Source organism: Chlorocebus sabaeus, chromosome 24, assembly GCF_047675955.1.
Source record: "Chlorocebus sabaeus isolate Y175 chromosome 24, mChlSab1.0.hap1, whole genome shotgun sequence".
Taxonomy (NCBI): Eukaryota; Metazoa; Chordata; class Mammalia; order Primates; family Cercopithecidae; genus Chlorocebus; species Chlorocebus sabaeus.
In genome coordinates this window covers 35,984,711-35,997,907 of record NC_132927.1, presented here as the reverse complement: position 1 = coordinate 35,997,907, position 13,197 = coordinate 35,984,711, and the positions used below count along the sequence as shown (strand labels likewise).

The 13,197-nt window shown below is 40.3% G+C and overlaps 1 protein-coding gene across 1 annotated transcript in view; it reads left to right on the top strand.

Moving 5' to 3' along the window:
- Window positions 1–442: 442 nt before the first annotated feature.
- Window positions 443–13,197, top strand: part of CCDC175 (coiled-coil domain containing 175) — a 60,678-nt gene continuing 47,923 nt past the window's right edge. Inside the window, exons 1-5 of the mRNA XM_007986827.3 lie at window positions 443–599; window positions 2,189–2,274; window positions 4,451–4,562; window positions 8,905–9,040; window positions 12,037–12,265. Of these exons, the coding sequence (XP_007985018.3) occupies window positions 443–599; window positions 2,189–2,274; window positions 4,451–4,562; window positions 8,905–9,040; window positions 12,037–12,265 (720 nt within the window). The remainder of the gene's footprint in view (window positions 600–2,188; window positions 2,275–4,450; window positions 4,563–8,904; window positions 9,041–12,036; window positions 12,266–13,197) is intronic.

Genomic DNA, 13,197 nt, shown 5'->3' with positions numbered 1-13,197 from the left:
CCAATATTATCCTCTTGTGGTCTTGAGCAGTTCATTTAGTCGCCCGCGCCTCAGTTTACTTGTCTGTAAAAGTGGAGGTATTAAAAGTGCCTGCTCACAAAGTTCTTGTGAAGATTAAGTGAGCTACTGTATATAAAGGTTATCCGACAGTACCCGGCACAAATATGCGCTCAGAAGTGATCATTATTATGATTCCAGTGCTCCACAAAAAAGACACAGGCCTGAACTAACGAAATGGAAATTGAAAGGGGAAAAGTTAGCTAAAGAGAGAGTCATTCTTCCCAGACTGCTTAATTATTGTGAATAAAATTAGAGAACCAGGGAAGTACCTACTAGAGGTGCGGGCCACGAGGGGGCGCCCCAGGACCTCGGCGTCATCGTTGCCCGTGGCAACCGGCAATCCTTGGCTCTGGCTTAGGAGGAACTCAGCCAGAACGGCAAAATGGCCCTGAGCCCCTGGACCCCAGGGCTGGGCGCTGGCGAGAAGTTGGTGCAGGTTGCCACCGTCTCCACCGGCCCCTCCCTGGAGTTATGCACTTTCCCCTCCACCCTGGGCTCCTCCGTCGCGGTCGAGGCGCTGGAGCAGCTGTTTGTTGTGGGTGAGACGCCCCTTGGGCGCTGGAAGGGACGTCCCCTCAGAGGTGGCGCTTAGGAGGCGCTAAGCGGGAACCCTGAACGGGGACTCTCCTCCTGGAACCAGGGCATCACTGGCCAAGGCAGAGTCTTCTCCCCGCTCCTTGGAGGCTGGGGAGAGAGAGGTGGCAGGTGGGACCAAGTGCCCAGCTCTCCTGCTCTAGCGCAGCTGGGGTGACTTCGCTCAACCCTCAATAGTGGTTGGTGACAAATCCGGGACTCCCAAGCCACTGCCCTATGCCTGCGACCTGAGTACACACCTGCATTTAGATTACGCCTTCTATTTCAGTCCTCTTCCTGCCTTTCCTTTACAAGTTAACATCCTCCCACATTTTGCCATGGCAAACTGGAGAATTTAACAAGCAAATAGGAAAGGGAGTGTTTAAGAGGCTCCTGTTGTGTTAAGCAAGAAAAATTAGATGTAAAAGGTTGTTTAGGAGATTCTAATAGAAAATTACCTTGGATGGAGCCAGGTTAAAATATCTTTCAGTTAGAAAGCTGAACCTGTAATCAAGTCACTTAAACTTATGGTAAAACAATCCAAGAAAGTGTGTTTCTTGGTCGGTGCAAAAACCGTTTAGGCCAAACAAAAAAACATTTCAGTGCTTCACTAGAATCATCCCATTTCTTCAAGATAATCGTATTGATTTATGTTACAATGTTACTATTAATTTGGGATAGTTTTTATTTTCCTCCTTAAATGCACTAGGTTAATTTCACAATTCTTGGCAAATATGCTTGGGTGAATGTTATCGTGAAGAATGTTGGCCGGGCGCGGGGGCTCACGCCTGTAATCCCAGCACTTTGGAAGGCCAAGGCAGGTGGATACCTGAGGTCAGGAGTTTGAGACCAGCCTGGCCAACATGGTGAAACCCAGTCTCTACTAAAAATACAAAAAATTAGCCGGGCGTGGTGACGCACGTCTGTAATCCCAGCTACTCAGGAGGCTGAGGCAGGAGAATCGGTTGAACTCAGGAGCGGAGGTTGCAGTGAGCCGAGATCGCGCCACTGCACTCCAGCCTGGGCGACCGAGTGAGACTCTGTCTCAAAAAAACATAAAATAAAATAAAAGAATGTTAACCACTGAGGAGACCTAAAGTTATTAAGACCTAAATTATTCACATGTATCTGAGGTCATTGTCAATGATAGAGCTAGAACCTTGAACTCTCTTCATACTTGATCTCTAGATCAGCATACCATTACAACCCTAGTACTTATGTACAAATATATTTTTCTGTTAATAATATCTAGACACTCAGAACATATTTCACAGGGAAAAAAAATCATTACACCTTCTTGCCCTGAGTAGGAGTTATAAAATATTAATATGTAAATCTCCAGCACATTTGTCCTCAAGGAGCATAAAATATATACCTAAATTATAACATTATGGAATAAGAAATAAGTACAAAAGAGATTAGTGTAATGTACAATAAAAATTCAGAGATTGAAGATGTAACTTCCAACCAAGTAAGCATTTGAGCTAGATCATAAAAGGTTAAGTAGAATTTGGATAGATAAGTAAGAGATCTTTATTTTCTAATTTTTTTTCAGAACGATCACTGCAAAGTGACTATTTTAAATGTAATGAAGAAGCTAAGATCTTTCTTAAGGACATTGCTGTAGCTGTTAAGAAATTGGTATTGTATTATCTATAAGAACCATTTCTTCAATCTTCCACATATTTCGTCATCAAACTTTCATTTAACACCAATTCTGTTCAAAGTATTAAGTAGATGACTAGAGAATATAGTTACCCTGAACTTAAAAATATTTTTCTCTCAATTTTGTAAGTATTTGCATAATTATTGATCAACTGTGGATTATTACTGGATTTTCCATGGAGAAAACTAAATTATGGGCTTATGATTGTGGATGAGGGCAAGCTCATTTAGAGAAAGCAATGTGGGTGATAATAGGGTTCAGTTAAGAGGTGGACCACATGGGCAAATGCTTGGGACACCCAATATACAAGCATTCCTTAAAACAAACACACACACAATCTCTGGAATAAATTGCAAGCCTGGTGCTAATTAACTCAGTTCTCTATAAGCAATTCCTTGTGTAACTGGTCAAAGATTATTTGACATATGTTACACTGAAGTAGACTGTACTGTTAGTGAAAACAAAGAGGAACTCTTTCAATTACACTTATCTGGCCCCTATCAAAGACATATTGAAGAAGTATTTAAAGAATTTCCTTCTGAGGTGTCACAGGCCTCTCTTTTCGGCCAAGGATGATATTAACAATGCTTCCTTAGCACAGTCAGAATGGTGAAGGCTCTCTATTTTATTAAAAAAATATTGAATAAGAATCTACTACATATCAAATTGCTAAAAATGTAGAAATATGGCTGTAAATGAGTTTGAATCCACAGACCGCTGATAAAACTCTTATTACTTTATATTTCATATTATATAGACACACACACACACATATATCTCTATACTACATAATCATAGTTTACAATCCTACTTAATTGAGTAGATACATGTAAACACTTAGGGATCGTGTGTGTTGTGCAGCACTGTGGTGCTGTGGAAACATTTTTCCCTGCTTGGTTCTTTCTTTCAGTTGTGTCTTTCGCTAGGATTTTCAGGAGCCAAAATATTTATTGTGGTTAAAGTATCTAGTCTGTATTCATTTAATATCTGAGCTGTGAAATCTCTTAAAAAACAGAGATCAGGATGGGTGTGGTGGCTCATGCCTGTAATCCCAGCACTCCGGGAGGCCGAGACTGGTGGACCACTTGAGGTCAGGAGTTCGAGACTAGCCTGGCTGAGACATGGCGAAACTCCATCTCTACTAAAAATACAAAAAATAGCCTGGCATGGTGGCAGGAGCCTATAATTCTAGCTACTTGGGGAGGCTGGTAGGAGAAATCACTTGAACCCAGGAAGCAGAGGTTGCAGTGAGCTGAGATTGCCCTACTGCACTCCAGCCTGGTCAACACAGCGAGATTCCATTTCAAAAAAAACAAAAAACAAAAAAACCAGGGATCAATCCTTTTATTTTTAAAAGTAATAAATGTTCATTATTATAAACGTAATACAGGTTGACTCTTAAAAATTTAGAAAAAAATAGATAAGCAAAAGGACCACATTAAAATAATCACAATTAATGCTGATAAATATACTTTCTACTTTCAGGGTATAGGTGATGACTGCACTGAATTTCATTTTTTACAGAAAAGTGATCATGCTATATATGTAATTATATAGTCTGCTTTTTATAATTCATAAAATATAATGGCAGGTTCTCAGGTCATAAAATAGCTATAGCTATTATGACAGTTTATTTAAAAGATGATTTATCTATTTTTTCCCACCAACTGATTTCTCAGCAGTGTTTCCTTTCTTAAAGTAGCCTCACCTAAAAGTAATAATAACAGCTTTACCTATTTGTTGGGGTTTGTAGGTGTGTATGAGAAAACCATTGTTCTCTTTATACCTAAGCATATTTTCATAGGCAATTTCCATATTTTAATAAGTAGCTTTCTTTCTCAATATTACCATTTTTGTTAGCGTCTTTCCTTTTGAATGGATTGAAACTGCATATAAGAAACAGATACTCATAAAGAAAAGATAATTTCTTAGTAGAATAAAATCAATAGAAAGTAAGAGATAAATTAACAGACACCTTAAATAGTGACTGTAGATACTTTTCCCAGTTTCTGTTCCAAATAAAAATAATGGCAGAAGATATTTAATGAAATTATATTTTGACCCCTGAAAACATTTATAGGGCATTGTTTAGGAAATCAATCTTACTATTTTAGTGTCTTAACTTTTTAAAAATATAATTTAAATTTTCAGGAAGAAATGAGAAAAGCCACAATCGATCTTTTGGAGATTGAAAGCATGGAACTCAACAAACTATACTATCTATTGGAAACTCTTCCCAGTAGCATTAAGAGGGAATTGGAAGGTACTTTTCAGGTTATCAACTCTAGAAATTTAGTTGATCTTATAATAGAATGAAGTACTTTCAACAAGATAAGTTTCATAGTTATTGCTCATGTAAGATATAGCTAGAAAGCATACATGACAAAAACACAGTAAACTCCATAATAATTTTTTCTAATATTTTAAGTGGAAATAGTATATATAACACTTGAATTTATATAATTTTGTTTCTAAATAGACTATAGATAAATGGATCAGCCCATTCCAAATTGGTATTTATCCAATTAAATTAGGCAACTTGGCTGGCCTAAACCATCATTCTACTTTCTGTCTCTGAGTTTTGGCTACTGTGGGTACCTCATATAAGTAGTATCATACAGTATTTGTCCTCATGACCAACTTCCTTCACCAAGCATAATATCTTCAAGGTTCATTCATACTGTTGTATGTGTCAGAACTGCCTTTCTTTTTAAGGCTGAATAGTATTTCATTGTTTGTATCTATCACATTTCCTTATCCATTTCATCTGCAAATTGTCACTTGGGTTGCTCCCATCTTTTAGCTGTTGTGAATAACGCTGTTATGAACATAGGTATCCAAATACAACTTGAGCACCACTTATCCAAAACAGTTGTGACTAGGTATGTTTCCAATTTCTGATTTTTTTTTTTTTGAATTTGGAATATTTGCATTATACTTTCCAGTTGAACATCCCTAATCCATAAATCTGAAATGCTTCATTGAGCATTTCCTTTGATCACAATGTAGATCCTCAAAAGGTTTGGGGTTTTGGAGCATTTCCAAAATTATGCTCAAAAGAAATGTTTTTAGAGCATTTCAGTTTTCAGATTTTGGGATTAGGGATATTCCACCTGTATCCAAGTCCCTGCTTTCATTTTTTTTGTTTGTTTGTATATTTATGCATAAGCAGAATTGCTAGATTATATGGTAATTGTACATTCATTTTTTTTTTTACTGGGGTCAGATCTTACAGAGTCATATATTCAATATTTTGAAGATCTGCCTTGCCGTTTTCAACACTGGCTGCACCATTTTGTGTTTCCACCAACAATGCACAAGAGTTCCAGTATCTCCACATCCTTGCCAGTACTTGTTATTTTCCAGATTTTTGTGTTTGTGATTTTTCTGATCGCTCTCCAAGTGGCTGTGAAGTGTTATCTTATTGTGATTTGATTTGCATTTCCCCCGTGATTAGAGATGTTGAGCTTCTTTTTGTCTGCTCATTGGCCATTGGTACATCTTCTTTGGAGAAATGTCTATTCAGGTCCTTTATCCATCTTTTAATCAGGTTCGTTTTTTTGTTGTTGTTGAGTTGTAGGAGTTCTTTATGTACTCTGAATGTTAACCACTGATTAGATACATGATTTGCACATTTTTTTTCCCATTCCATGGGTTGCCTTTTCACTCTGTTGATAGTGACCTTTGAAGCACAAAAGTTTTAAATTTTGATGCAATCAAGAAATCATTGCCAAATTCAATGCCATGAAGCTTTTCTCTATGTTTTATTCTAAGGGTGTTACAGTTTAAGCTCTTATGTTTAGGTCTTCAGTCCTACCTTCGAGGTAGGATTTTGTATTTGGGGTAAGGGTCAAACTTTATTTCTGCAGATGCCAGGTATATTGACTGAGGCTCACAGCTGAGTTCTTCTCCAGGAATTACTTTCAACAAAAGAGAGAAGGGACTGGGTACGGTACCTTAGGCCTGTAATCCCAGCACTTTGGGAGGCTGAGGCCAGCCTGGGCAACATAGTGAAACCCCATCTCTACTAAAAGTACAAAACACAATTAGCCAGGAGTGGTGGCGCATGCCTGTAGTCCCAGCTACTCAGGAGACTGAGGCAGGAGAATTGCTTGAACCCGGGAGGCAGAGGCTGCAGTGAGCCAAGATCGCACCACTGCACTCCAGCTTGGGTGACAGGGTGAGACTTCGTCTCAAAACAAAAACAAACAAACAAACAAACAAAAACAAAAGAGAGACGCTTCACTCCAAGTTATATTCTCTCCCCAGTGCCTGCCACCCGCACTCATGATTGTTCACTATGAGGGTACAAAGGCCTGGCTCCTTGCCTCAATGTAGAACAACTCCACAGCATGATCATAGCTCCAAAGCTCATCACAGTTTAACCTCCTCCTCTGCCCAGCCTTTCATTTCCTCCAAAGAGATGTTCCTCAGAGCACTACCCAATAAATGTTCTACACACACATTTTATAATCTATTTCCCAGAGAGCCCAACCTAAAAACAGTGGTCTTAATAAGTAAAAAAATAAAAGGTAGATTTTCCAGTTAGCCATTTATTGCCTCTACTTTGTGATAAGGAAGCTGGACCCTGTAAATTTTCCCCTTTACCAGCTGGCACAATGTTCAGCTTTGTCCGCAGAGGGCATAGGAGGGATATGGAGGAGGAAGGGGTTCTCTTCCTGGTTCCAGTGTGCTCAACTTGGCTGACTCTTACGGTGTGTGCAGCTTCTCCAGGCCGTGGTCCTGCAGCATCCAGCAGTCACAATGCCCAGCAGCTTCCCCCAGTACCCCTTGGGTAGCTTCAACTACCAATGAGGCACCTCTCCATGAAGAGCTTCTCTGGCACCCCCTTGGGTAGTTTTGCAGTGAGTTCTGAAGTATGGCACCTCTCTGTGGGCAGAGACCCCTAACATCCCCAGAGAGCAGATTTCCAGCAAGTTCTATCAGCCCAGCATTTCACGAACTTCTTTGCCATTTAATGAGACACAGCCTCTCTAATGAGGCCTAGCTCCCAGGTCTCGAGGTGCTGTTTCCTTGAGCACTGTATCTCAGCCCTAGGGATGGTGGCTATTCCTTATGTCTGCTATTTCTGAATGCTTTCGAGTTCTCTTCACTTCTTACCACCCATTCCCTGATCCTCTAATTACTCTAATCCTCTCTTGTAGTTAATAATTTATTCTATTAAACTTTTCCTTTTCAATTTACTGTGAGATTTCTATCTCCTAATTGGACCCTGGCTGATAGAGTGGGTTTAAAACAATATGCTTGGTGTTAATCTAGTTTGACAGGGAAAACACAACAAACTATATGTGCAGGAAAAGAAAATCAGATTTAGAAGAATCTGCACCAAAGGTAGAATTAAGAGTGTTTTTTCTTTTTTGTTTGCTCTTCTTTAGTTTTTAGATTGGGTTGCTTTTATAATCAGAAAAACATATTTTAGAAGGGGGAAAATACCATAATAGCTTATAAGGTCCTTGATACATGCTAAATGCTTAATCATGTAAATTTAGTTAGTTGGCCTTATGTCATAAGTCCTTGCTACTCAAAGTGTGGTCTTTGATTCAGTAGCATAAGCAACATGTAAGAGCTTATGAGGAAATACAGAATCTCTGGGCCCACCCTAGACCCCCTGTATCAGAAGCTGCATTTTAACAAGATCTCCAAATGATGTATGTGCATATTTGAGACACAAAGTTTGAGAAGGCCTGCTGCAACAAGCAATTTAATTAGTAGCCTAGAAAAAAAATTCCCTAGCTCGCTCAGGAGAGCTACCAGCTAATTTCTAGGGAGTTTGTTGTGTAGAAATGAGTAGTTAGTCCAGCACCTTCCTAAACAGCAGTGTTCAAAAATTCATGCATATTGACCATCTGTCATACACTGAGCTAATCCTTTGAAGTCATATGTGATTACACTGACTTATTATTTATGGATGAATAATTGTTTCTTTAATACATTGGATTCTCCCACAAAGCAGAACCTGAGGCATTGGCTTTTGCATTATTAGTTTATTAGGGAGTAGAATCCAAAGAGGAGGATGGGATAAGGAGACCAAAACAGAGGACAAGGGAGAGCCAATATGGGGTGGATTATGATGCTGGCTGCTGCTAACTGAAACTAATTAATTATGAGAAGAAGCCCCCAAGACCTAGTGTTACTTCTTCTCAGGACCATCTATCAGTGTGAGAGAGGGAGAAATATTTATGCACCGGCTCCTGTCTATCATTGGTCTGATACTTGCCCTAACTCTTGTACTTCTGGGTTATACATGCATGGGTGTGGGTGCATAAAGAAGTCCCATGTAGAAATTGCAGAAGTCCTAGGCAGGAGGTGAGAAGTGCATGGAACGGGCAGGAATCAGGCACTATCAGACTGCACCTGTCTGAAGTTGATCCAAGCCCACAGAAGGCTGGTTACCATAACAGCAGCAGAAATAAGAGAAATAATTAGTAGGTAAGATTGAGAGGGACCAAGGGAGTAAGAAGTACTTGATTCTCAAAAACATTATTAAAGGAATATTTCAAAGAAAGACTTTTTTTCATGAAAGTCAGTATCTATAATTGTGCTCTTCCTCAAATAATGTAGTAACGTTTCCACTTACTTTGAAGAATGTGTCAGAGATGCTCGCAGATTAAATCTTTTTGAGATAAATACAATAAAAATGAGAATTACAAGGACAGAAAATGAAATAGAGCTTCTGAAGAAGAAAATAACTGACCTGAAAGAATATAATGAAGCTCTGGGGTAGGTATTCTTATATTCAATATTTGAGGGAGTAGGGGTCTGTGGCTGGAGTGGGAAAATTGTCGGGAGGGGTTTACTGTCTGATCTGAACTGGGGCAGGGCAAGTTGAGAGGTGAAGATGGGTTGTAGGAGATGATCCAGGCTGATGGGGTAGGGAAGGTGATGGCCACAGAGGGCTGAGGAGGAGAGCAGAAAATCTTCAACCACAGCAGCCAGGAGGCCTGTAATATTTCAGAGGCAATCCAGCTTCTCAGCAGCAACCACTGTTTGTAAATGACACACTACCTCTACTGCTGCCTCCAAAGGTAGACACCCAGTGGGTTTAGGTTCCATTTTCATAGAATTAAGTTTACAAACCCCCACCACCAAAGTAAGAAATCTTACAGGGATTATATTGTAAATCTAATGTCAAACCAGACCTATTGTATCTAGTTCAGTTCATTGAAGATATTTAGTCATATTTGTAACCTGCTGGAAGACTGAGGATGAGGCTGGTTCCCAGGACAGGGTTCCGGATTTTATCTGTAATTAAATGAGATAAAATATGAAACTGCCTGTAGCTCAAGATCTGATACCCCTTAGTGAGCCTCATTTTCTCCATCTGTGAAATGGGGGTCACAAATCTTTGCTAGCTCATGAAAGGAAGAGATATATTCTCAAAGATAGAACCCCTTGAAGAATTACTCACCCCATGAGAAAATTTGATAAATTTTAATAAATATCATAAATATCAGCATGTTGGTTTCCAGAGTGAGAAATGTTCACAAAGAGCTCTTATTATAGGGGAAAAAAGTCTTCTTGGGAAGCCAAAATTATCAGAGGGTGCCCCAGATATCAAAGCATCAGTAATCAGGTAGAGACCTCAAGGCCCAGGGACATGGATCCCGAACCAGGCTCTCAGTACACCTGTGCTGGGAGAAGCTCCACAAAAGAGAAAGTTCATGATTACATAAGTTTGAGAAATACCACATTCTCTAATCCTGTTGGGGATTCACAATACAGATTTGTGCATGGTGCATGCTAGCCACCATGGCCAGAGCCTGCTACATAAAATAGACTATTCCTAAACTAGTCCTATTCCTGAAGAGGAAACCACAATTGCTAAACTAATAGCAAGAAAAATAAAACCCAAGCTAGATATTTATATCAACCAGTTAGCAGTATCACATTCCTATAGACCAGTGATTCTCAAACTTGAGCTTGCATCAGAATCACCTGGAGAGCTTGTTAAAACACAAATTACTGGGACTTGCTTCCAAAATTGCTGATTTAATAAATCTGGGAGGAGTGCGGCGGGGATAAGAATTTGCATTCCTGACAAGTTCTCAGGCGATGCTGCTGCTGCTGGTCCTGACCACATTGGGAGAACCACTGTTCTAGACAAATCTTTATGGAAAGGCAATAACAAACAGAAGGTGGTGGCAGGTGTGTTGGCATCATCAAGCTACAATCATTTGTTGCATCATTTTTTTCAAAGAAAAATGCATCTCGAAGTGTTCACAAGCTCTGACTGGTGGTGGATATGTCTCCTGTCCTGGGCAAATTTCAAAAACTAGATACAGACAGAGCAGCTCTTTGAATGTGTTTTCCTGAGGTTCCACACTGTGTGAGTGTTCTTTTCTTCTCAGCCCATCACAACACACCTAGTGAGGTTTTTGATTTCACTTATTTTGCTTTGTTTCCCCAAGGCTCCACAGTCCTCAGGTTGACTCATTCTTAGAAGGCCTCCTCTGCTGCATCCACAAAGCACCCATTATCTGACCACCTACTGAGCCCCTCACCTAGACTTCTTTTTATTGCATTTCTTTTGTGGAGTTTGACCTCTGGAAGTAAACTTCCCAGCAGTCTGCTTTTATTTTCCGGAGCCTTCAAACACAATTCCTCTGAAACTCGCTAGCCTTGAGGACTAGCAAAAGGGAAAGGGTTTTTACATTGCAGGAGATTTTAAAAAGGAAAATAGAGAAATGGCACCGATTGTCCCTTTTGTAAACCTTTTGTTGTTAGCCTCAGGGTAGACAAAATCTTAAGGTCTTCCTCATACGATCTTAAGGTCTTCCTCAGATGGACACTGCCCAGCAATGGATATGTGAGGTTAATGACTCCTAATGAGCTCAGAGTTGGCTACAGACGGGAGAAGGTAAGAGGGCTCAAATGAGGTTTCAGGCATCCTCCAAAACATAAAGATAGACTCTTTTCTTTCCCTAGTTTCTATCCAGAGGAAGGTGAGCTTTCTGTTGGCTCCTGCCTGCAGGGTTGTAGCATCCAGGGTAGCTGGAGATGTGATGAGATTTCTCTTTCTTTAGCTTAACAGCGTATCTCAGGTTGATGAGCTAGACATGATAACAATACATATCAAAACACTCATCTGGTCAGATCCCATTTACCCGCTCCAAACTACTTTTGAGTCATTGTGTACTTTAACCCAAAATGCCCTGTGGCATGTGGGGATGGGTGGTGTGAGGCAAGGCCACGTGACTTTCAAAAGTGGTAAAAGTTGCAAGGTTGATGCTTGTTTTGTGTTTCCTTCTGTCTTCATCTCAATTTTTTTTTTTTTTTTTAATTTCAGACAGAGTCTCACTCTGTCACTCAGGCTAGAGTGCAGTGGCATGATCTCGGCTCACTGCAACCTCTGCCTCCCAGGTTCAAGCAATTCTCCTGCCTCAGCCTCCTGAGCAGCTGGGATTACAGGTGCAAGCCACCATCCCCGGCTAATTTTTGTATTTTTAGTAGAGACAGTGTTTCACCATGTTGGCCAGGCTGGAATCTAACTCCTGACCTCTCAGGTGATTTGCCTGCCTTGGCCTCCCAAAGTGCTAGGATTACAGGCATGAGCCACTGTGCCTGGCTTTCAACCAAGTTTCAACAATCATAAACACAGTCATAAAATAAGTATTCCTTAGACTTTTCCTCTTGCTGAGGGCTCATCTCACCGCACAGACTTTATTCCTTTCTTAGGAGCTGTGCTTCTCACTCTGTGAGTGATTCTTTTCTCCCAGGGAGAAGCAGGAAGAGCTAGCAAGGAAGCATGCAAGGTTTGTCCTGTCACTCAACCAAATTATGGAGAAAAAAGCCACCACCACTGTTTACATAAATGAGACTTATACCCAAATAAATTTGAAGAGAGAAGACATAGCATTGCAAAAAAAATGTATTCAAGAGGCAGAGGAGCTAATGGAAAAAGAAAGGGCAGAATATCTGATAAGAAAACAAAAGTTGACTGCACAGGTAAGTGGCATGATTTATTCTTCAAAATACAATAATGTATAGAATCTGGAGCAGGAAACAGGAAATAATTTATTTGTCCTCAAGGCTGGCAAGCAGCCTCCGTGGTATCCTCTGTGAACACCCTGGGAAAACGGGATGAGCGGGAGACTCAAGGACACTTCCGCTCTTGGGGAAGACATTTGACTGGTAGCAGCATCTCAGTTCATGGGGAAGAATTTAAGTGACAGAATTTGTAACACTGGGGTGTCCCCTTGCTTATATGCAGCCATATAGGGACAAGGATAGGCTACCATCTTATCCAGTTGCCTTTGATAACCCTGAGACTGTGTCTGTATGGACAGGACTAGGGTGTTCCGATAGGGCACCAGCCCAGCCCTGCTGCTCCTGATAAATGAATGAGAGAGAGCAGAGGCCTGCAGTGGGGCCAGGCAGAACTGAGGGCCTTCAAGAGAAAACAATATTTCGAGACCAGCAAATTTGTGAGGGTGGGGTGGGGATAACTACTGCATCTTTTTCTGCCACTGCGGGAGCTGAACTGCCTGCTGTGTCATGTTAATTAAAATCCAGCATCAGATCTGTAATGATTGTTTCTTCCTTGTTCTGCTCTGGTTGACTCGGGAGAGGTGGTTTTGATAAGAGGGTGACATCGTTTATTAGGGTCTAACAAGTGGTGGTGTGATAAAATTGTAAGAAGTTTTCCAGGATTACAAGCTGCTCTGTCTTTAATTATTTTGTTTACTCTGTGTTTAGCTGGTTTTATTTCCCATTAAATAATGTGAATTTAGATTCCCAGATAATTTCTTCAATCCTTCCTTTGACTCTTCTTGTCTACTTAGTACATTGTAAATCTGGTCACCACTGCTGTGGTGATTTACTATGAAATCACTACTGTGACAATTACTTTTATAATTAGTTATTAACAATCATTGTTA